Source organism: Stigmatopora argus, chromosome 17 (genome assembly GCF_051989625.1).
Source record: "Stigmatopora argus isolate UIUO_Sarg chromosome 17, RoL_Sarg_1.0, whole genome shotgun sequence".
Lineage (NCBI taxonomy): Eukaryota > Metazoa > Chordata > Actinopteri > Syngnathiformes > Syngnathidae > Stigmatopora > Stigmatopora argus.
In genome coordinates, this window is record NC_135403.1 from 15035982 (window position 1) to 15059289 (window position 23308).

A 23308-nucleotide genomic window follows, 5' to 3' on the forward strand; every position below is an offset into this window, starting at 1 on the left:
ATTGCACTCGCAGGACACTAGTATTGTGGAAAGCTTGCTCTTTTGGAAAAACTACATTTTGTGGAATCATTTGAAATGAAAGCCTAGTCTTATGGGATGTCATGCCTTTATATCAAATCAAAAGCCTTTATTGTCATCATACACAGCTGCGTATATAACCAAATGGGTGAAATATCATTCATCAGGGCGCTCTTAAATGGGTGAAAATGGTCAAAAGTTTGCACTTTGATGGCCCACGTTTGAAATAGGTCAAAAAAAAGTCTTGAATTGGCTCTTAACAGTTTAGATTTGCAAAGGTGACAAAGGCACATACTACATAGGTGAAAAAGTTGAATGGACAGGGGTTGGGCCACTGTGGCAGGGAGGGAGGGAGGGTTAGGGGAGAGAGCAGCTTTCCGTTCACGTCATCCAGCAGCGACCGACCGAGCTGACAAACTTGAAGGAGCGGGGGTTGGCCTACAAGATGCACCTGACGCCAATCCACTGATTGCACTCGCAGGACACTAGTATTGTGGAAAGCTTGCTCTTTAGGAAAAGCTACATTTTGTGGATTAGTTTGAAATGAAAGCCTAGTCTTATGGCATGCTAGGCCTTTATATCAAATCAAAAGCCTTTATTGTCATCATACACAGCTGTATATAATGAACTGGGTGAAATATCATTCATCAGGGCGCTCTTAAATGTGTCAAAATGGTCAAAAGTTTGCACTTTGATGGCCCACGTTTGAAATAGGTCAAAAAAAAGTCTTGAATGGGCTCTTAACAGTTTAGATTTGCAAAGGTGACAAAGGCACATACTACATAGGTGAAAAAGTTGAATGGACAGGGGTTGGGCCGCTGTATTAGGGAGGGAGGGAGGGAAGGGAGAGAGCAGCTTTCCGTTCAAATCATCCAGCAGCGACAGGGCTGACAAACTTTGACGCGACGGGGGTTGGGCTGAAACAAGAAGCACCTGACGCCAATCCACTGATTGCACTCGCAGGACACTAGTATTGTGGAAAGCTTGCTCTTTAGGAAAAACTACATTTTGTGGATTAGTTTGAAATGAAAGCCTAGTCTTATGGCATGCTAGGCCTTTATATCAAATCAAAAGCCTTTTTGTCATCATCCACAGCTGCGTATATAACCAAATGGGTGAAATATCATTCATCAGGGCGCTCTTAAATGTGTCAAAATGGTCAAAAGTTTGCACTTTGATGGCCCACGTTTGAAATAGGTCAAAAAAAAGTCTTGAATTGGCTCTTAACAGTTTAGATTTGCAAAGGTGACAAAGGCACATACTACATAGGTGAAAAAGTTGAATGGACAGGGGTTGGGCCGCTGTGGGACGGAGGGATGGAGGGAGGGAGGGGAGAGAGCAGCTTTCCGTTCAAATCATCCAGCAGCGACCGAGCTGACAAAGTTGAAGGAGCGGGGGTTGGCCTACAAGAAGCACCTGACGCCAATCCACTGATTGCGCTCGCAGGACACTAGTATTGTGGAAAGCTTTGCTCTTTAGGAAAGGCTACATTTTGTGGATTAGTTTCAAATGAAAGCCTAGTCTTATGGGATGTCATGCCTTTATATCAAATCAAAAGCCTTTATTGTCATCATACACAGCTGCGTATATAACCAAATGGGTGAAATATCATTCATCAGGGCGCTCTTAAATGTGTCAAAATGGTCAAAAGTTTGCACTTTGATGGCCCACGTTTGAAATAGGTCAAAAACAAAAAGTCTTGAATGGACTCTTGACAGTTTAGCTTTGCAAAGGTGACAAAGGCACATACATAGGTGAAAAAGTTGAATGGACAGGGGTTGGGCTACTGTGGGGGGGAGGGAGGGGAGAGAGCAGCTTTCCGTTCAAGTCATCCAGCAGCGACCGACTGAGCTGACAAACTTTGAAGCGACGGGGGTTGGGCTGCGACAAGCACCTGACGCCAATCCACTGATTGCACTCGCAGGACACTAGTATTGTGGAAAGCTTGCTCTTTAGGAAAAACTACATTTTGTGGATTAGTTTGAAATGAAAGCCTAGTCTTATGGCATGCTAGACCTTTATATCAAATCAAAAGCCTTTTTGTCATCATCCACAGCTGCGTATATAACCAAATGGGTGAAATATCATTCATCAGGGCGCTCTTAAATGGCCCAGGTTGACAGGTATGGGAAAAGAAAAGATAGTACTACGTACGTAGTATACGTATTGTCGCTATAGGCCCGCGAGGGGGCGGTCGCGTGTGTCAAGCGTTTGATTTCGACGCCACGCCACGCCGCGCCACGCCGCGCCGCCCCACTTTGTCCGTTAGGCGGCGATGCGACATCGCCAAACAGCTTCCAACGACAGCCGTTCGTCGAGCCGGCCACAACTTTGAACAGAGAGCGCTAACGAAGAGCACGAAGAGCACGGAGAGCACGGAGAGCACGGGTGAGCCCAAAAAAGATTCACGCCACGCCACGCTGAGACACGCCACGCCACGCCAAGGCACGCCACGGCACCCACGGCACGACACGTGTTTACAACTTTTCCTTCCCGAGCTGCTCTCCTCCGGCGGTTGCCGTCGCCATGGAGTGTCGAGACGGAAAAGTTTTGCGCGCCTGGTCGTGTGTGGGCGTCCGACAGGGGTCGCCGTCGAGCTAGACGCGCGTGGACGTGAAAGGAGACTTTGTGCCATGCCTGCCAGCCAGCCAACCAGTCAGTCAGTCAGTCAGTCAGTCAGCCAGAAGCCATTCAGTCGGCCAGAAAACACACAGAGGCGCATTGATGGCGCGCTAATGACAATCGATGAATGTTAATTGACAAAAGGCACGAGGGCCACAGAAAGGAAAGAAAAGAAAAGGAAAGCAGAGTCAAAGATGAGGATCGTCATGATCGTCTCCATCAACAATCGATCAGAAATCGCCCCTCCTCATCATTGCATCTTCATCCATCCATCCATCATCATCCATCCATCCTTCCCTCACTCTCTCTCTCTCTCTCTCTCTCTCTCGCTCCCTGGCACGTGACGTCACGAAGCTCGCCCCCTCCCCGCTCAGGAAAAGGCGAAGGGGCTCGCGCACGTCAGACCGTGAACGCGCGTGTGCGTGACGGACGCCACAAAACGGAGGGAGAGAAGAAGCTCAAAAAAGAAGAAGAAGAGGAGGAGGAGTAGCAGGAGGAGGAGGGAAGGAGAAAAAAAAAGTGCAAGAGTGGCCCGGAGCCCGAGCCGGAGCCCGAGCCCGAGCCCAAGTCGACGGAACAACAACATCAAGTACAAGTCCAACCGGGCGGGACCAGCTCCGGAACCACGACCACGGATGGACGCCTCAACTTTGTTGCTGCTGCTTTTTCTTTGGCTGCATGAGACGGCGACGACGGTGACGGCGAAGGCGACGGACACGACGGCTCTCCGAGGTAAGATGACCACCAAAACACCTATCGACGCCACAACTCATCGCGACAAGAACACGAACACTAACACGAACTTGGACTTGGACTTGGACCTGGACCTGGACCTGGGCGGGTTGCTAGTGTGCGCGTGCGTGTGCGGGAGGAGGGGCCGGGGACGGGGGGGGGGGCTCAGACATCTGTGCGTCGGCATCCAAGTTTCCATGGGGAAAATGTCCTCCCTTGGTTTCCTGCTTTTCATCATCTTCTCGTGTTCTCCCTTCTTTTCCTCTTTTCTTTTCAATCTGGCTTCCTTTCACTTGTGTTCGTGTCCTTTTGCTGTGTGTGTGTGTCTGTCAGTGTGTGTGTGTGTGTGTGTGTGTGTCAGTGTGTGTGTCACCTTTTTTACGTTGGCCTGACCGTGTTCATAGGCATGAGATCTCATCATTGCCTTGTGTTTTCACTTGACGGATGGACTTTTAGTCTGTTTAGTCTTTGTCTTTTTAGCTTGTCGCTCAGGGGTTTGTTTGCACTGTTTTTTGCTCCCACGGCGTCTCTTATGTTTGCTCGACCATGTTCATTTTCTAGCTTTGTGTGTGGTGTTTGGGTCATCGGTGCTCCCTTTTTTCCCCGCTCTCGTACGTGTGTCTTTTCACATCTTTGTGCGCGTCAGGTCATGTTCACGGGCCTGCTGATTTCCCGTGGAATTTCAACCTGTCCTAAGTCTCTTTATGGCTCCTCTCCCCCTTTTTGGATTTGTTCGGTGTACGGGTTGATGCTCACGTCGGGGTTTTCGCCCTGTGTTGGTTGGATTTTTGTTTTCATGCTCTAGCGATGATCTTATTTATGGCTCTTTGAACGGGCCTGCCTTCGAGACGCCATTTTTCAACATAACACTCTCGGCGCCCAAGACGGACTGGAACAAAAAAAATCAAATCGGAGTGTCGTGGAAGGCGCGATGCGTTTGGACTGGCAAACAAAGTGCAGAGTCACACTCTCTCTCTCACACACACACATACACACACACACACACACACACACACACACACACACACACACACAGGCATTCCCTCGTGACCTGATGAGTCCAGGTTGAGGCTGAGTCAGGACTCTACCTTTTTCTCCTTGGCTGTGTGTGTGTGTGTGTGTGTGTGTGTGCGTGCGTGTGTGTGTGCGTGCGCGTGCGTGTGCGTGCGTGTGCGTGCGTGTGCGGGCTCAGCTTTTTGTTTTGTCTCGTCAGGATTTTAACGAAGCTCCAACGTTTGCTCTCTTGACACGCCAACAACACGTTCGGGCCGGCCGCGGCCGCTCCGTCGGCTCCGTTTCTAAAGGGGTCAAAAGGGGAGGAGCCTTGCCTTCCCTTCCCTTCCCATCTCCACGCCTGGCTCGCCCAGTCTAGAAGGCCAAGCGCTTCTGCCGTGGTGGCCATGTTCTTTTCCCCGAGCCTGGACCGGATCGGTACCATTTGATGTTAGCGGGAGGCCCGGGCGCAAATGTAGTTTTTCGGGGGGGGGGGGGGGGGGGGGGGGGTCTACGAGAAGCCGCCCCGACGAAGATGGGGAAAGGTAGTCTCCGACACGGCGACGTGGGACGTCGGCCTTTTGCAATAATTAGCATAACGAGCGGGACTTCTGACCACGATCTGCTGTTTCCCTTTGGCTCGAGGGACGTTTATTGTTGGCGGTCCCCGCGCCGACACGGACAGATGGCGTGCGTGCGTGCGTGCGTGCGTGCGTGCGTGCGTGCGTGCCGGCGTGCCGGCGCTGAAATTGCCAAGTACGTAGCGACAGGCAAAGAGGAATCATCAAACCTGCTGAACACACAACAGGCAGATTAAAGCGACAAGACACACAAGGCGGCCACTAATCCGCATCTCATTACTTGTGTCTCATACGCGCGCACGCGCCGGCGCATCTTCAAACAATAATCCTTTGAATATGATCTGGGATTTGGGCCACCGCACTAATCACACTGACATCTCAGAACGGGGATTAAAACAAAACACAAAAAAAACTCCTACGGGCCGAGGCCGCGTCATCTCGTCCGCGCGTCTTCCGTGCTTTCGGTCAACGTGCCGTTGTTCCCCCGCCGACCGCCGACCGCCGGTTCCAAAACGTCTCGTTGGCTCTTGCTCCTCTTCTCGTTCCCGCCCATCCCTCCGTGAAGGAAAGAGGGAAGGAGCGGCGAGCCGAGGGAAGGCCCCTCCACCGCCGAGCCCAGGCAGGGGTGCTTTAGGCCGGGCGGAGGCAGGCAAGAGTAGCCCTGCGGTCAGGCTGGCAGCAACTTTGCATTAGTGGAAGACCGGGAGGGGGCTCCAGGCAACGCACGCACGCTCGCACGCACGCACGCACGCACGCAGCCGCATCTGAACTAGCGCGATGCTGCGATGGAAAGGTTGGTGCGCCAAGACCTTTTGCTTGACTGTCAGGATGAATGTGGCTCCCTCTCGGAGGTGACCTTCTCCTCTCCTCCACGCCGAGCCCAGACCGGCCGCAACGGGGGAGGGAGGAGCACGTTGGCCTTTGTCGCCCGCCGCAAATAATGAAAGACGCTGCTCCCACCCTTTGCTTTGTTTGTCGTGCGCCGTGGCCAGATTCCCATATTCTTTTCTGCCTAATCTGCCATCTTTATCATAGGCGCTAATCCCGTCACGGTGGGCCCGGCCCGCCCCGCCCGCCCCCTTCCGCGCCACCGTGACTTTGGGGATTTGAAAAGGGCCAGCTCCGTCACGCCCGGCCGGGTCCGAACCCAACCGAACCGAGCGGTCGAGACGGGGGGGAGCGCAGCCAAAGTCCGTCTTTCCGTCTTTTGACGTTGGCCCCGCTGTCAACCTTTTGGAATTAGTCGCGGGCGCGAGATGCGTTCAGCAGTCCGTCCGTCGACTCGGACGGATCCCGTCCCGCACGCTCGGATGCCTCCGATGAGCCTCTGCCAAATGCCCCCCCCCTTTCCCCCCAGGAAGGGGGAGGGCAAGATAAGCTGTGTGTACGTTACGGGCTAATTATGAGTCATTAGCATATTATTCCGATAGCGTCACCGAGATGCCTCCGGTGCACCGCTGCATTATTCATATTTTGCCCCAGGCAAGTTTGCCGGCTCCGCTAACGCTAAAGCCGTTAGCGGCCGGTTGCTGTTCAACGCGCTGAATACTTTATCGAATAAATAGCGCTTTGGTGCCTTCAAAGGGGAGACGTGCCGTGCCGTGCCGTGCCGTGCCGGATGGCTCGTGCGGATTGCGCGTTCGCCGCAACTTCAAGGGATGATCAGCATTCTAACGATGTTTTTTTTAAAAAAAAATGTTTTTACTTTAGTTTAGTTTCATTTAGTTTAGTCCGTCGACCACGCGTCTCTCCGTGACCATTTCGACGCGTCACGACGGTCATTTCCCCACGTGACCCGGGCGCTCTTAAAAAAGAGAAGCCTTCACCTAGGCGGCGACCCATCAAATGGCCACGGGAGGTTCGGCGGGCGTCACGGTTTGGCCACGTCGCCGCTTCTCCGATGGCGGCCGTTTCCTCGCCGCCTCTCCCGCCTGCCGTTTGTCGCCGGTTAAATGCCACCGCGGCCGTCTGTCGCGGCGCGTCCACTCTCACCTCTAATCACGCGCGGACGAGCGGTCGCCCGCCGGGCGCCGCGCCGTCCGCTCCGATCGTCTGGCAGAATTGAATTTAGCGCAACACGCTAACGGGTAGCGGCGTGGCCAGCGCGTGGGCTTTGGGCAGCCCATAATAAGGCGCATTAGACAAGCGTGGTTTCACACCGCTAATTAGCGTGCACGTCTACGGGTGTGCGTGCGCGCGCTCTCCAGACAAAGACGGGAAGGAAAAGCGGCGCTCCGGAAAGTTAGAGGCACTTCCCGACAAGTTGGGAAAGGTGGGTCGGATGGGCCGGGGGGGGGGGGGATGGGCCGTGGACGGGCCAGGGAGTGGGGGTGGGGGGGACAAAAACATGGCGACCAAAGGTGACACGTCCTCGCGGCGCCTGTCGTCGCTCCGCCGATTGACGCGTCGCGACACGAAGCGGTATGCCACGGGGGCGGAGTCTGCCAATTGCAGAGTGCATCCATTGCAAGTGAAAAAAAACAAAAAATTCTGGAAGAAGGGGACCTTTTGATTTGTGATGATTGTACGACTATAGCTTTTATTTATTCATTTTTTCCCATTTTTCAGCATGTCTGCCGGGACAAGGGCCCGACTGCGATCTGATCCAGTCGGAAGACGATGACGGCCTGGACTGGGAGCGAGGCCCGCCCCCGCCCCCGAGGACCGGGGACGCCTGGATGCCGGAAGGTGAGCAAATGTCTGCAGTCCGTCGAGCCAATTGTGGACAGACAGTGGCGACTGGATTTAACTGTACATATGGACAAAAAAGTTCACTAAACTCACTGAGATACAAAAGTCAGGAAAAAGTCACAAAGTGACAACGTGCCAAATGAAACTTACACGCCAATCACATTGAGACTTTGGACACCGGCGCGAACGAGCCATCAAATACCACACGGGCCGATATTAGAAGCACACGGCTCAACGAGGCAATTGGAAGCACCTGGGGAGGACGGTCGGGGGTAGGGAACCTGCATCCGCACTCTCTGGCTCACCGAGAGAGCTCGGAGGAGGAGGAGGAGGAGGAGGAGGAGGAGGAGGAGGAGCCGGCTCAGACACACTTGGGAGAGAAAAAAAAAAAAGGAGAAAAAAAAAACACAACCAAATGAATCCCTTGTAAAAGGCGTCTCTTGGCTGTGGCGGGCCGGCAGGGCGAGCGAGCGAGCGAGGGAGCGAGCGAGGGTCTTATCTGGCCACGCTTTGCGGGCTGACTTATGCTCGGCGCCGGGCGCTTTGTCACGCGCCGGCCGAGGTTACTCTGCTGACGAATGAAAGCCGGCGCTCTTAAATCAGGCGCCCGATCGCCCGAGAGACAACGGCGGCGAGGACGCCCTCGCTCCTATTCGCCTCCTCCTCCTCCTCCTTGTCCTCCTCCTCCTCCTCCTCCTTCTCCTCTTGGCTTTTGTTTTCGCCCCGCCGAGCCCTCTCGTCCTTTTCTCCGCTCGGCAGATGCGCTCCGTCTACGCCGGTGGCTTGGGCCTCCGGCCGTCGTAAAATGCGTGCCGCTCGTCCCACCATTTAATAAGGCCTTAAATCATCTGCTTCAGCCTTCTATAGAAACACAGCCTATTTTCTTTTTTTTTTATATGAGGAGGAAAAAAAAATCACATCCATAGCCATATGGGGGTACCATATTTGACGGCGCGCCATCGTCCGACGGCCCTCGACGTCCGATCCGCCGGGGCCGAGCGAGCGGCCGTCACGTCGATGGCGGTCGAATAGTATCCAAAAGAAGAGAATCGATTTGTTCACTCCATGTCGGTTGGTGCTGTCATTTTGGAGGACATTCATTTTTTTTCACTTTTTTTTTTTGCCTTGATTTTTCTTTCCGATCGGGCTCCACCGTGTTGACATTTGGAATTACCGTGGCAACCAAAATGTTACTCAGTCATTCACGTTGCTGCAGCCGCTCATTGATTTATTCCACTGTGTGTGCTTGTGTGTGTGTGTGTCTGCGCGAGTGTGTGTGTGTTTGTGTCTCTGCTGAGTTCAGGCTATATTAATATTTCTAATAGGACTGTTATCAGCTCACTGCCAGCTGTACACAAAGCGCGCACACACACACACACACACACACACACACACACACACACAAACGCACAAGCATAGGCCCAAAGGCAACTCCCCAACACACACACACACACACACACACAGTCATGCACACTAGCTGTGTGTTGTTGTTGTTGTTGTTGTTTGATATTAGCACAATGCTTTTGTGCATGAAAGAGACCCGGAGGTCAAAAGAAGTTTTTGGGGCGCCGGCACACACAAACGCTAAAACGGGAGCCGCTTTGACTCGAGCGACCGACTTATGAAGCGTCTCTCCGGGTAGCGCGCTATCGTTGGGATGACGCTCGACGTGTCGTTCGCAGGCTCCTCCCCTTTCTTGTACGTCAACACGAGCGGCCGCGGCGCCGGAAGTCGCGCCCGTCTGCTGCTGCCGCCGCTGAAAGAGAACGACACGCACTGCGTGGACCTCCTGTTCTACGGAGACGGCGAGCTCGGGGTCTACGTCACGGGTGGGTGTCGCTGGCCGTGCCCGCCCGCCCGCCCGCCCTGGCCCGCCGCCCTTGACGGCATTTTGCATTTTCCCCCAGAGAACGGCGGCCCGCCGGGACCCCCCGTCTTCAACTCGTCCCAACGGCGCCCCGGCGCCTGGACCTCGTTGGAGTTGGCCGTGTCCACCTTCTGGCCCAACGTCTACCAGGTCCAAAATAAATAAGAAACCATCCCAAAAAATGGACATGCTCAAATGCCCCCAAAATTGCCACTTTTATCTGCCGGAGCTTTGCCCAAGTGGGCAAATTGCTAGCGCCTCGCTCTCCTCTAATTTGGCCGCAACGAGGCCAATGGAGCCCAACTCTAACTGTTACCCAGTGCTGATCACATTTGCGCCCCAAAAAAAACTTGTTTGTGTGCTAATTGGACAAAAGGGCTTTGGCCAAAGTGTCCGTCCGTCCGTCCGTCCGTCCGGATGGCCACGCCGTTAACTGACGGATCCACAGGTGATGTTTGAGGCGGTGAGCGGTGGGCGCGGAGGGGGCGTGGCCATCAAAGACCTCTCCCTCCAGGGTCACCAGTGCGGTAAGTACGCCGCCCGGCCCTGGTTCCGAGCCGCGGCCTCGGTGGCGCTGACCGTAGCGTGCCCCCCCCCCTTCAGCCGGCGCGCCGCACTTTCTGCACATCAAAGGCGTGGAGGTCAACGCGGGCCAGGCGGCCGTCTTTGCCTGCACGGTGAGCGGGCGCCCGCGCCCCGACGTGCGCCTCTACCTGCAGGTACGTCCGGTCGGGGTCGGGGAGGCGGCGGGGGACGACCGGCGTGACGACCGGCCTGACGTTGGCCTCGGTGCTTGCGCTCCTCAGGGCGCCGGCGGTCGACGCGCCGGGGCCGGCGAAAGCAAGCCCCTCAACTCCCGGCGTTACGTGGCCGCCTTCCGCCTGGACAACACCAGCAAAGAAGACTCGGGGAGCTACCGCTGCGTCGGCCAATCGGAGCGCGGGGTGGGCGTGTCCGCCTACGCCGACCTGACCGTCAAACGTGAGCGTCTCTCGAGCGTGCGATTGAACTCGTACATTTGAGCTCTGCCAAAGGTCAGAGGTGAGGAGCTCCCTGTCCGTGTCTCCCGCAGAGCCCCCCGTGCCCATCGCCCCACCTCAGCTGGTGGCGGTGGGCGCCACCTACCTGTGGATCCAACTCAACGCCAACTCCATCAACGGCGACGGTCCCATCGTGGAGCGCGAGGTGAGCGCCCTTCCTCGCTCAAGTCCCTTTCTTTTGGGCCTCTGGTATTTTGGATGCCATCGATGGCGTGCACGCCGACACCGACATTAGCGAGCGTCCACGCTTCGTAGACGCAAGCTAGCTTTAAATCAACCTTTATCCCGTATTTGAACTTCCCCGTACACCACGAGAGAGTGTCTTTTTTGGGGTCGGTAATGTTGTCACCGCGGCGGCGTCCGCTTTCAGGTGGAGTACCGCACCACGGCGGGCGTGCTGATCGACACCACCCCCGTGGACAAGGCCACCCACAAGATCGGCCACCTGGACCCGGACACCGAGTACCAGATCAGCGTGCTGCTCAGGCGCCCGCTGGAGGGGGGCACGGGCCATCCCGGGCCGCCGTTACGCGCCCGCACCAAATGTGCCGGTAAGCGCCACCCACATTTCGACCGCGTGCGCGATCGCCCCCATACAAAAAGCCGGCGCAGACCAAAGGCCTTTGGCGGACGGGCTAATGCTAATGCGGACGGGCTGGCTAGTCTCGGCGGAGAATGTCGTGGAGTGGCGCGTCGCGCGCCCGTCGGCCATTTAAGAAATGCGAGTGAAAAAAAGGTGTTAGCTCCTCCAAGCGAGCGTAAACAAAGGCACCCTGGGGAGTCGCTCGGCGCGCCGGATTGACGGACGGGCCCGGCCGAGCCTCCCTCCGGCGACGATTGGCGCTCCGACGTTTGTCGTCTGTCATCGAGTCACTTTTATTTATTCATCTGACTGCACATCAATTATACAATCCGCGCGCGTTAAATAATGAACGGCGGCGTCCATCATACAAGCTTTGTGACTTAGAGCCCGGCGAGGCCACTCGGCGTGACGCCCCCCCGTCCGTCCGTCCGTCCGTCTCCCGGCCGCAGACGTTCATTGTCGTGGCCACCGCCACCGTTTTTTTCTCTTCCCGCTTATTGGCTCTCAGACAAGTGAAATTTGTGTCGGTTCCCCGACCAAACGGGGCGCCTCTGCGTTTGGTCTTAATTGGCGTGCAGACGAGGCCCCGAAGTCAAAGCCCATTTTTTTTTCCCCGGCAAAAGATGGCGAGCGCTTTGATCGGAAAGCCGGCGCGCCGGCGCCCGACCGCGTCTGTTAACATCCATTAAAGTGTGTTTGCCGTTTGTTGAGGCTTTTAAAATATTTCATATCAATATTTCACTTTGATTCTTTTTTCACGTCACATTTTCACGCTCGACTCGTCCGGAAAACATTTGAAAGCTTTTGCTCGGCGACCTTTTATTTTTCTCTGGGATTTCTTTTACTCCCGCCGGACTTCTCGTTGACGATCGCTGGGACCGCCACGTCCTACCCGTTCGTGCACGGACGAGGGGGGGCTCTTTTGGGGGGACGTCCGGCCCCCCAAAAAACAGAAACGGGCCGCCCGGCGTCCATCATTTGGTGCCAAACGTAGCCGCGAATTGACGGATCGCCGACGCGAATTCCCAACGTGTCCGGTTCCGTCGGGGACAATGACGATGATGACGGGTGAATGGCGCGCTGATGAGCTCGCCACGGGAAGGCGCGTCCTCCACGCACAAAACGCGCAGCTGCGCGGCCGCCCGGCCGGCGCCGGCGCCAAGCGGAGCCGAGGCGGAGAGGGGCTCCGTCGACTTGGCAAACGTTGCCGTTTGACTTGAATGGCGGGTCCAAATGCGGGAGATGGCGCTCGGCTAATCCCTCCTTCCGCCTTGGCTTCGCACCTCGTCGGTCGCCCGGGGGGGCCGCGCGTCAGGAGAAACAAAGGCCGCGTGGAACAGGGACCCCAGGCGCGCATTTGCAAAGCGCCACCGTTCCCTGGGATTCCATTGTGGCGCTCAAAGCCCCGGTTTAAAAAAAAAACCCAAATAGAAAAACTAAAAAAAGGCCGCCCCCGCGAAGGAGTCAAACGTTGCCGAAAAGAAGCGCTTTGTATTGGCCAAAAGACGGCGTGCGTTGTATCCTCCTTTTTGAATTGCGCTTGAAATGCGGATGGACAGACGGCTACATTTGAGAAGTTAAAAAAAAATCAATGGCGGCGCTCTTCTCTGTCTCTGTCTGTCTCTCTCTCTCTCTCTCTCTCTCTCTCTCTCTCTCTCTCCTCTCCCCCAACACCCCCCCCCCCTCCCCCTTTCCAGAGCCGCTGCACGGGCCCCACGGCCTGCAGGTGACGTCGGTGCGCTCCAGGGAAGTGACGCTGCGCTGGGACGCGGTGGGCTACGGCGTGACGCGCTGCCACGCCTTCAACGTGACGCTGCTCTACCGGACGGCGGAGGGCGAGGAGCGGCGCGAGGAGGCGGGAAGCGGCGGTGGCGGCTCGCAGCCGCAGCACACCCTGCGCGGCCTCACCCCCTTCACCAACGTCAGCATCCGCCTGCTCCTGGGAAACCCCGAGGGGAGCAAAGAAAGCCAGGAGATGGCGGTGATGACCGACGAGGACGGTGAGCTCCGGAAGCGCGCGGTGGCGCTCTTCTATTCTGCCTCTCTGGGCTAACTCCGTTGCCGGCGCCACCCAACAGTTCCCGGACCGGTTCCGGCGGCGTCCATCCAGGGCAGCAGCTACGAGCAACGCGTACGAGTCAGCTGGGCGCCGCCGCCGCAGACGTACGGACGCCTCCGCCGATACGAGGTGGGAGCGGCTCGGGGGCGGGGCCGGGACCGGGGAGCGACCCGTCCTAATCCGCCCCCCCTCCTCCCCACCAGGTCTCCTTCAAAGCCCTGAGCTCCTTCGACTCGGACGTGGACCTGAGCAACCAGAGCGGCGAGGCGCTCAAGCCGGCCAACGAGAGCAGCCACGTCTTCGCCGGCCTCTTCCCGGGCTCCACCTACTCCTTCACCGTGAGGGCGGCCACCGCCAAAGGCTTCGGGCCGCCGGCCACCGCTCGCTTCACCACCAAGATCTCAGGTGGGCCGCCAACGCAAAGACGTACGCGCGTGGGGCGCCGGTCTCAACTCCGCCCCTTTCCCCCCCCCAGCGCCGGTCATGCCCACCTACGAGCGGCAGCCGCCCATCAACCAGAGCGAGGCCACCGTCAGCGTCCTGCTGCGACCGGCGCGCGGCCGCGGCGCCCCCGTCAGGTCAGACAACTTTTGCCTTATTTGAGTAGGACCAATTGGACGGAAACGTCTGTCGTCGGGGGTGACTTGAGAGGGAGGGGCGAAAGGGAGGACGGGGGCGAACGGGGAGGCGCTTTGGAGTCAAACGATGCTAACGCCAAACTCGGTCTGGTGGTGGCGGCCGTACTCGGCAGCGCCAAAGCTGAAAGGAAGAAAGGAAGCAAAGGGGTTGGGGTAAAAAAGAAGCATGGCGTCCCCATCCGCTTGGGCTTTGCCATGTCAACTATTTCAAGTGACACTTTGATCGTGTCAACATGTCCTTTCAATCTTTCATGCGGGCCTCATGAAAACTTAATGAAGCGGAAGATTGATTCTGCTCAATATTTCAGCACGCCATTTTGGCTGGCGGCTCGGCTCTCCCCAAAACAAGCATTTATTTCCACCGGTCACCGGTGGGCCGCCATCGCCGACGACAGACGTCCGATTCTTTGGCCGTTTGGCCCTTTGGCTACCGGCGCTAGAGTCACGGCTCGCCTCGTGGCCGCCGCCGCCGGCGATGGCCATTTTTTTAATTGGATTTTTTCCATCCGTTGGCCCGCTTTGCTTGAAGCGCAAAAGTCGGGCGGCGATCCCGAAGCCGCTTGTAGCAATCACACACCTGTCTTTGCAGCAAGTACCAGGTGGTGGTGGAGGAAGAGCGCCCCCGCAGGCAGACTCGGGGCACGGCGGAAATCCTGCGCTGCTATCCGGTGCCGGTCCACTTCCTCAACGCCACCCAGCTGGACTCCCGCTACTACTTTAGCGCCGAGCTGAGCGTGAGCCGCGTGGACCGTCCGACGCCCTTTTGCGTGGGTGAGGACGAGCGCCGGCCGGCCGGCCGGCCGGGACGGGGAACGTCGTCGGCGTCGTCGTCGAAGACGCTCCACGTTAGACGACGGCGTGTCGGCTCTGACCAAACGTGCGCTTTCTCAGGCGACAACGCCACCTACGGCGGCTTCTGGAACGCCCCTCTGCTGCCTCACAAGAGTTACGCCATCTACTACCAGGCCGTCAGCAGTGCCAACGGGGTAACTGTCCAATCGCACGGCCTCGCCACCGCCGTCGCCGCCGTTGCCACCGCCGCCGACGCTTTACGACGCACGCAGCCCAGATCTTCTTGTCTCGCGTGTTAATTATTGACGCTCGGAGCTTTAATTGCCGTGTGTGTTTGTGCGTTGAATAATGCAGCCACGGGAGAGCTTTTCACTGTCGCCGCACCGCACAAACACACAAAACACACACACAAAACAGACACACACACACACAAACACACACGCGCATACGTGCCACCGTGTCCAACGCCGATGTGTGTGTGTGCGTGCGCATGAATATTCATGAGCTCTTGTGGTTAATTTGTCGTCTGTTTGTTATCAGCGGAAAGACACAAGATGTTCCATCTGACGCCGCGGCGTCGGCCGTTAAACGCCGTGGGCTGAGCCGCAGCCATTTTCCTTCTGTCCCTTCACTTTACAACCTGTTTGTGTGTGTTTGTTTGTGTGTGTGTGTGTGTGTGTGTGTGTGTGTGTGTGCGCGCGTGGCTGTTATCTCCCACAGGAGACAAAGATCGACTGCGTCCGCGTGGCCACCAAAGGTAAAGCATCGTTGACTTTTATGTTGCTCGCTCGCCAATTTGCGGAGCCGCGCAATCAACCCGGGTGGGTCGCTGCTTTGGGGGGGGCTTAGAGGTGCGCTAAGGTGTCCTTTGTGCAACACACACACACACACCTTAACGCAGCGCTAACGACCGCGGCTCCGGAGCGGCAAACAAAGCTAAAAAAAAAGTCCAGCGGCTCACCGGACCGACCGGTGGTGACTCCAAGCACTTTTTATTGGCGCGCGGCGCTCAACGGCGGCCGCCCCCTCGAAGCGGTGAACCTCGGGCCGTGGAGCCTCCCGTTTCCGCCAAACTGCCGCTAAACTCTTTTCAATTGACTAACGTCCGATTTGAGCCTCTGGAATGGATGGCTTCTCCCGGCCGGAAGTACAAGATGGCGCTACTTTTGCAAAAGGCCAAGTTGGTTCATTGTGATGATGATGATGATGATGATGATATATTCTAATTTATACCCAACGCTGTCGGCATGGGTGAGGCTTGATGACAGCATGTGTTAACAACCTGTGTGCATGCGCTTCCTTCCTTCCTTCCTTCCTTCTTCCTTTCTATCTTTGCTTCCTCCTTTTCTTCCTTTCAGCCGCCATCATCAGCACTCAGCTGAGCACGCCGCACGCCGCCCCGGGCTTCGGCCTCCGAGGCGTGGCCGCCGCCGCCGGCGACAGGCAGCTCGCAGGTCAGAGCCAAAGAAAGGTGGGAGGGGCGGGGGGGTCAAAAAAAAAAAGAAAAAGACAGCACGCCTTCATTTTTCTCCTCACGACTAAAACAAGAACACGTCACGCCGGCGCTTGGGACCACGCGAGACGTCCCGCCCGTTTGCTCCCGGGGGGACGCTTGGCACGGGTTCAAAGGAATATAGCTAACGCCTCCGCTCGCGTTTCAGGCGCCGCCACCCGCAAACCGGAAGCGGATCAGGAGAAGCGCTCGGACCGCACGGTGAAAATCGCCGGCGCCGCGGCCGGCGTCTTGCTCTTCGTCATCATCTTCCTCGGGGTCGTCCTCCTCATGAAGAAAAGGTAAATGGCGTGGCTTTGTCGGGGGCGGGGCTAAGACGGAACTCCAAGTCGCTAAAATAAGTCCAAAAGAATTTTAACTCACTTTGAAGAAACAAAATGGAAAAAAAAACATTTTCCGGTCAATTCAAAGCACCCGAACGGAAGACATGAGGGGGCGGGGTCAGGCGCTCGCCTCGGGGAGAACACGCCGCTCTCCATTTTAAAAGCCGCTTTTCGTGCTTATTTATACATAGGACTGTACTTCTTCCATTTTCAGGTCACAGTCGGTCGCTGGTTGCAAGTGTGTTTGTGTGTGTGTGCGCGTGCGTGTGTGTGTGTGTGTGTGTGTGTGTGTGTGTGCATGCGTGCGTGTGTGCATGTTTCAAAGCGAATCAAACAAATGGATGTTTTTATTTGCACACTCGGAATGGAATGGAAAATAGAGGAAGCTTTTACTGAAGGCAGCTCCAAGAAGGCTTTTTTCTTCGCCAAGATGCTCGGCCGCGTAGCGACCTAGGCGGCCTTTGACCTTTACGCCATTGCTTGTTTGTTGGCGCACGCAGGAAGCTGGCCAAGAAAAGGAAGGAAACGCTCAGCTCCAGACAGGAAATGACTCTCATGGTCAACACTTCTCAGCGCACAACAATGTTGGACACGCACGCGCTCAACGGACACGGTGAGCGTCGTCCGTCCGTCCGTCCGTCCGTCCGAAGGGCCGCCAAGCCCGGCAAAAAGTGACGGGAACGCCGCGGCGTCACGGTCTCCTCCCGCAGCCGCGTCGTCGTCCTTGTCTTCGTCTTTCGCCACCAAGACTGGCGGCGGCACCATTCCCAAATCCTTCTACGCGGGTAAGAATGTCCACCTTTTTGGCTACAGGCCTCTTTTTCCCTCTTTTTCCCTCTTTTTCCCCTTTTTCCCCTCTTTTGCCTCTTTGCCATTAAAGCCTGTGGGTCTTTTGTGCGCGCGCTTCCAGCAGACGCCTCGGTGCCGACCGCCATTTTGGGTGAGCCGTCTTTCCTTGTCTTTGCTTTGTGACGGGAAGTCGACGCGCCTCAAGCCGCAGACAGGAAGTGGGCGGGGTCGGGCAGGGCGGGGCGGGTGGGGCTTTGTGCCCGGCCGCTCACCAATGGTCCATCTGGCGGCTGGCGGCTGGCAGCCGGTTCCCATCCCATCGCTTGGCGCTTTTGCCTCCTTCGGGAAAGCCACCAAATCCCAATTGGTTTCAACTGGATGGGGCCACCGTTTTGCTTTTTTTGGGGTGGAAAAGGGCCAAGCCAAGTGGAAGGTTCCGGGCTCGCTGGCGCTTTTGCGCGACAAGAGTCCGCTTCCTGTCGACGGCTTTGCGTTCCGTGGGCCTAGCTTGCGTTTGGGCCGAGGCTAAAGCTAAAATGCTGGCTTAAACTTCTCTTTTTCTCTCTTTCTTGAACCAATCTTCTTCTTCTTCTTCTTTGCCGTGTAAAAGTTCCCATTCATGGTAAGTGCAGGCGTCTGTGCCAGGTGGCAAGGGGGGGGGGGCGTCAGGCGGGGGCCGTGGGTACCTTGGGCGTCGTGCCCGGCGCATGGAAACACGGCCATCACCATCTGTGACGTCACCCGTGCATTTGTGTCCCCCGGTGGCCTCCCCGAAACGTCGCTTTTGGCCTTTTTGCCCAAGCACGGTCCTTCGTTCGTCTGCTGAAAGCCACGCCGAGCCACGTCAAAGCACGCCCAACCACGCCTCTCTTTTCAGCCGCGTTTGGGCTCTCTTTGGGCGCCGCTGAATGTCCAAACTTTCCACTCCTACCAATCGAAAGCAAATGTCAACAATTGATTTTGGAGTCATTTTGGCCGCGAGAAAAGAGAGGGCGGGTGGGTGGTTTCGCTCGGCGGTCGCCCGGCGGTCGCTCGGGGTTGCCCGCCGGTCGCCCGGCGGTCGCCCGGCGGTCACCCGGCGGTCGCCCGCCGGTCGCCCGGCGGTCGCCCGGCGGTCGCCCGGCGGTCGCTCGTCTATCGTTTGATCGAAACGGGAAGTTTGCACTTTTTGGCAAAAAAAGCCTCCCTCTGAAATTGAACCGTGGCGCTGCGGCCAAAGAATGAGTGGCGAATTTAGTCAAGAACTGCCAACTTTCCCTTTGGTGTGCCGCGATTTGGCGTGCCTGTGGATTACGCGGACGGAGCCGACGCCGTTTCACAAGTGTCCTGTTTTTGTTTGTTTTTGTTTTTTCTTCTTGGCCGGACGCAGACGAACTGAGCAGCGAGACCAGCAGTCTGGTCCAGAACCACCTGAAGCAGCGCGAGGCGGAGCGCGAGCCGCCCCCCTACCACCCCGACCCGGCCCGGCTGCACCCGGCCGTCCGCGTGGCCGACCTGCTGCAGCACATCACCCAGATGAAGTGCGCCGAAGGATACGGCTTCAAGGAGGAGTACGAGGTGCGTGGAAGGAGACCGCTGGCCGCCGCCGTCACCCGCACCCTTTAATCCCACGTGCCAGCGTGACTATTAACCCCTTCCTTTTCCTTTCTTAATGGAACCCGTCGTGCAGCTCAACCAGGTAGGAGAGCCGTCGGTCGGTTGGTCGTCGGTCGGTCGTCCGCTTGCACGCCGCCCGATCTGTGACCCTTCCGAAAAGAACTCCCGCAACCCCCCAAGGCTCAAGGGAGGGGAGGAAGCACACGTAGCGTTCATTGCGAGCGAGGGGCAGGAAGTGAGGAACAAAGGGAGGAAAAAGAGAAGAATGGAAGGAAGAGAGGAGCCTTTTTTTCCCTCGTCCGTCATTCCCAATTTAAAAGCCAAAAGACCTGAAAATGTGCCGTTTTTAGTCGTTTGGACGCTTTCAAAGGACAACATTCTTTTGACGACATGGTCGCGCTGTCGCTAATTCATGAGTATGCATGCGCAAGAGTCCAACGATGATAAAAGCGACTCGAGGGGCCACGGTGCCGACTTCTATTGGCGCGTCACCGGCGGTTTGCGTATTTGAGCCGGCGTCCGCGGCCGTCCCAAGAACCGCGCGTGGCTCGCCAGCCACCCCTGGCACAGAGGCCTACTTTTGGACGCGGTGGGAGTCGGCCGATCCACCTTTGGTCACGGCCTTTCTTTTTGTGCGCAGAGTTTCTTGGAGGGTCAGTCGGCGCCTTGGGACTCGGCCAAAAAGGACGAAAACCGGTTGAAGAATCGCTACGGCAACATCATCGCCTGTACGTGCGCCGAGGGGAATGGCGTCCAACCACCATCCATCCGCCGCTTGAAATTCTCCTTTTTCTGCGCCTAGACGACCACTCTCGCGTGCGTCTTCTGCAGCCCAAAGATGGCGAAAAAGGCTCCGACTACATCAACGCCAACTACGTGGACGTGAGTAACCGCCGGGGCGGCTTTTTCCACAAACAATCGTGCGCGCACGCGTTCGATAAACACTCGGACGCCTTTAAAGGTCAGCGCGAAAGATGGCGGCCCTCTCTGTTTCCACGGCAACGGCAGTCGGCCCGAATGCCGGCGCGGTCCACGGCGTAAACAAACGTTAAACAAACGGCCGCGGCCGCTCCTTTGGACCTTCTGAAGAGGCCACGGGTGTCCGTTGCTAAAGTCCATTATGCTCTGTTCTTGTGTCATGTTTGCAGGGCTACCACCGCCCCAACCACTACATTGCCACGCAAGGTTAGCCGCCGCCGCCGCCGCCGGTCGCTCGCTCGCTCGCTCGCTCGGTCGGATCGTCCGTCCCATGCCGAGCCTTACCCAGAGGCGGCGTTTCTTGACTGCCGCGAACGCCTCCCAGGTCCCATGCAGGAGACGGTGTACGACTTTTGGCGGATGGTGTGGCAGGAGAACACTGCTGCCATCGTCATGGTAACCAACCTGGTGGAGGTAGGGCGGGTAAGTGCTTTTCTCCCGCTGTCCTTTCCCCGCCGGTGCCACCAAACGGCACAAAAAACAGTTCTCCACACTTGACCAAAGCGCCCAAAGTTTTGTTTTGCTTTTCTTCACTTACTTTTTTTTTAATCAGGAAAAAAAATCAAACCGTAATCACAAGCGTGGCCCACAAAACTAAACGTGAATGCCGGGCTTCAACTCTAACTATTATTATTATTATTCATTGAGGGTTTTTTTGTTGCAAGGACCAAATCAAATTGAAATGTAAAAAGTGTGAAGAAAAGCAATGACAAAGGGTCCCCGCCAAGTGGGCCATGTTTGTCCAGCGCCCTCCATCAGCCAATGACTTTGACAGGTGAAATGTTGCAAGTACTGGCCCGACGACAGCGACATCTACGGCGACGTTTCTGTCACGCTGATGGAGACGCAGCTGCTGTCGGAGTACGTCGTCCGCACCTTCGCCGTGGAGAAGGTGGGCCAGAGTCGGGGGGGGGGGGCGGGGGGTTTACCGGTGGAGTACTGGCCCGGTCCGAGGCTAAACCCGGGCTCTTTCAGAGGGGCGCGGCCGAGATCCGGGAGATCCGGCAGTTCCACTTCACGGGCTGGCCTGACCACGGGGTGCCGCTCCACGCCACCGGACTGCTGGGCTTCGTACGCCGCGTCAAGGCCAAGACGCCGCCGGCCGCGGGGCCCACCGTGGTGCACTGCAGGTCAGAGTGACGAGCACGATCCCCCCCGGTGGCCGGCGCCTCCCTCACCGCCGGAAACCTCCACGGTTTAGCGCGGGAGCGGGCCGCACGGGCTGCTTCATGGTGATCGACATCATGCTGGACATGGCGGAGCGCGAGGGCGTGGTGGACATCTACAACTGCGTACGAGAGCTGCGAGCGCGACGGGTCAACATGGTCCAGACCGAGGTACGTGGCCCGGCCGGGTTTTGGCCCGGCCGGGTTTCGGCCCGGGCCCCGCCCCGCCCCGCCCCGACGCCACCTCCGCTTAAGGTGACGCCTCACCTTCCCTTCTCAGGAGCAGTACGTCTTCATCCACGACGCCATCTTGGAGGCGTGTCTGTGCGGCGACACCTCGGTCCCCGCCGGTCAGCTGCGCTCTGTCTACTACGACGTCAACCGACTGGACCCGCAGACCAACTCCAGTCCCGTCAAGGAGGAGTTCAGGGTAAGTAAAAGCTGTCTCCATACTCTCCGTTAGTGTCCCAGAGGAAAATGGCTGCCCAGAGCTCATTTTAGCTGCGGAAAAGCCATCGGGCACTCAAAGCCGGTCCTGTCCGTCACTCACTCACTCACGGACGCCGCTAACTTTGGCCCGGCGCTCAGACGCTGAACATGGTGACCCCGACGTTGCGCGTGGAGGACTGCAGCATCGCCTTGTTGCCGCGCAACCACGACAAGAACCGCTGCATGGATGTGCTTCCTCCCGACCGATGTCTGCCCTTCCTCATCACCATGGACGGCGAGAGCTCCAACTACATCAACGCCGCGCTCATGGACGTAAGCTCCCCGGTCGGCTCGTTCCGTCGGGCGGGCCAAAGGCCACGCCCGCGCTAACACCCGCGCTTACACCTTGGCTTCCCAGAGCTACAAGCAACCGTCCGCCTTCATCGTGACGCAACACCCCTTGCCGAACACCGTCAAGGACTTCTGGCGCCTGGTCCTGGACTACCACTGCACCGCCGTCGTCATGCTTAACGACGTGGACCCCGCGCAGGTGGGCGCCCCCCTCGCCTTCCCCGCCGTGGGCATTTGTCGCGGCGTGGCGGCGGATGAGCCAGCGAGTTACATGACGGCCCGGTCGGTCCCCACTTGCCGTCCCCAGCTGTGTCCTCAGTACTGGCCCGAGAACGGCGTCCACCGCCTGGGCTCGCTGCAGGTGGAGTTTGTGTCGGCCGACCTGGAAGAGGACGTGATCAGCCGCATCTTCCGGATCTACAACAACGCTAGGGTGCGGCGCCGTCGATGACTGCCGGGTTCGGCCGGCCTCCGACCCGGCCTCTGACCTTTTCATCGCCCCGCAGCCCCAAGACGGCTGCCGTCTGGTCCAGCAGTTCCAGTTCCTGGGCTGGCCCCGCTACCGAGACACGCCGGTCAACAAGCGCTCCTTCCTCAAGCTGCTCCACCTGGTAGACAAGTGGCAGGAGGACTACGACGGCGGCGACGGACGCACGCTCGTCCACTGCCTGTACGGGCAACGATGGCTCGCTCGCCGCGGGCTCCGAGTTTGCCGCCCGAGTGTGGCTTACGTTTTTTTCCCCTCCCCTTTTGGCCTTTTCAGGAACGGCGGGGGCCGCAGCGGCGTCTTCTGCAGTGTCCACATTGTGTGCGACATGTTGCGACAACAGCGTTGCGTGGATGTTTTTCACGCGGTGAAGACTCTGCGAAACAACAAACCAAACATGGTGGACCTCTTGGTAAGACGCGCGCACTTTAGCGCCGGGCGCCACGCACTTTTCTTATTTGTTTGCACTTTGGCTCGACAGGAACAGTACAAGTTTTGTTACGAAGTGGCTCTGGAGTATTTGTCGTCGGCGTAGCGGACCACGACCACGCGGTCCGGATGATGCCGGTCAAAACCGACTGCCCGACTACTGACCGAGGAAGATGTTGGTGGGGGGAGGGGGGGCATGTTTTTGCACTGACTTGTATATAAAAAAACAAAAAAACAAGTTGAAACGCACGCACCTACACGGGTTTATTTGTTTGTTTATTTGTGACGTGTCGCGTGCGGACGGTTCCGAAGGCCTTCCCCCTCGTCGTGGTCGTTTCTCGGCCTCGAGGACCGGAACGGACCGCAGACGTCCCATCCCTAAGAAACTGTGCGCCTCTTGCCATCAACGGCGGCGAGAGTACTGGTGGAAGTGCACGCGTGCGGGGAGTTAGTTTGGTATTTTGTACATGAAAGTGCACTATTTATTCTTTCCTTGTTGTGCTCGCGATGCATGCCGCCGTCGTTCATTGTATTTATTGAAAAGTATTGTATTTGTGTTGTTCGCTCCGTAGAAGGCGTCGAAAGCTAAGTCTACTCATTAAAGAAGTCCAAGTGATGAAACTCTCGATTG

At 57.2% G+C, this 23308-nt stretch overlaps 1 protein-coding gene across 2 annotated transcripts; it reads left to right on the top strand.

Moving 5' to 3' along the window:
• The first annotated feature begins 2496 nt into the window (after window positions 1–2496).
• Window positions 2497–23298, top strand: LOC144091647 (receptor-type tyrosine-protein phosphatase mu-like). Of its 2 annotated transcripts, XM_077624163.1 has the most exons (36): window positions 2497–3372; window positions 7515–7634; window positions 9320–9466; window positions 9545–9654; window positions 9953–10031; window positions 10108–10223; window positions 10311–10485; window positions 10577–10689; window positions 10915–11095; window positions 12825–13127; window positions 13206–13315; window positions 13390–13591; window positions 13662–13764; window positions 14414–14595; window positions 14716–14810; window positions 15337–15373; window positions 15975–16070; window positions 16278–16410; window positions 16953–17065; window positions 17163–17237; window positions 17363–17392; window positions 18611–18798; window positions 19478–19565; window positions 19640–19719; window positions 19986–20022; window positions 20141–20238; window positions 20591–20707; window positions 20791–20945; window positions 21017–21152; window positions 21262–21411; window positions 21570–21743; window positions 21829–21960; window positions 22069–22194; window positions 22268–22431; window positions 22525–22660; window positions 22730–23298. In XM_077624163.1, the coding sequence occupies exons 1-36, from the start codon at window positions 3276–3278 to the stop codon at window positions 22781–22783; spliced, it is 4452 nt and encodes a 1483-aa protein (XP_077480289.1). In that variant the 5' UTR covers window positions 2497–3275; the 3' UTR covers window positions 22784–23298. The 2 variants fall into 2 exon arrangements, with proteins under 2 accessions (XP_077480289.1, XP_077480290.1); XM_077624164.1 differs by lacking the exon at window positions 15975–16070.
• The last annotated feature ends 10 nt before the right edge of the window (window positions 23299–23308 follow it).

Bases quoted from the DNA above. Each gene is read 5' to 3' on its own strand.
- LOC144091647 (XM_077624163.1), top strand. From the start codon at position 3,276: ATGGACGCCTCAACTTTGTTGCTGCTGCTTTTTCTTTGGCTGCATGAG. The intron at 7,635-9,319 runs GTGAGCAAATGT...TGTCGTTCGCAG, and splicing joins GGACGCCTGGATGCCGGAAG to GCTCCTCCCCTTTCTTGTAC. The intron at 21,961-22,068 runs GTGGGCGCCCCC...TGCCGTCCCCAG, and splicing joins ACGACGTGGACCCCGCGCAG to CTGTGTCCTCAGTACTGGCC.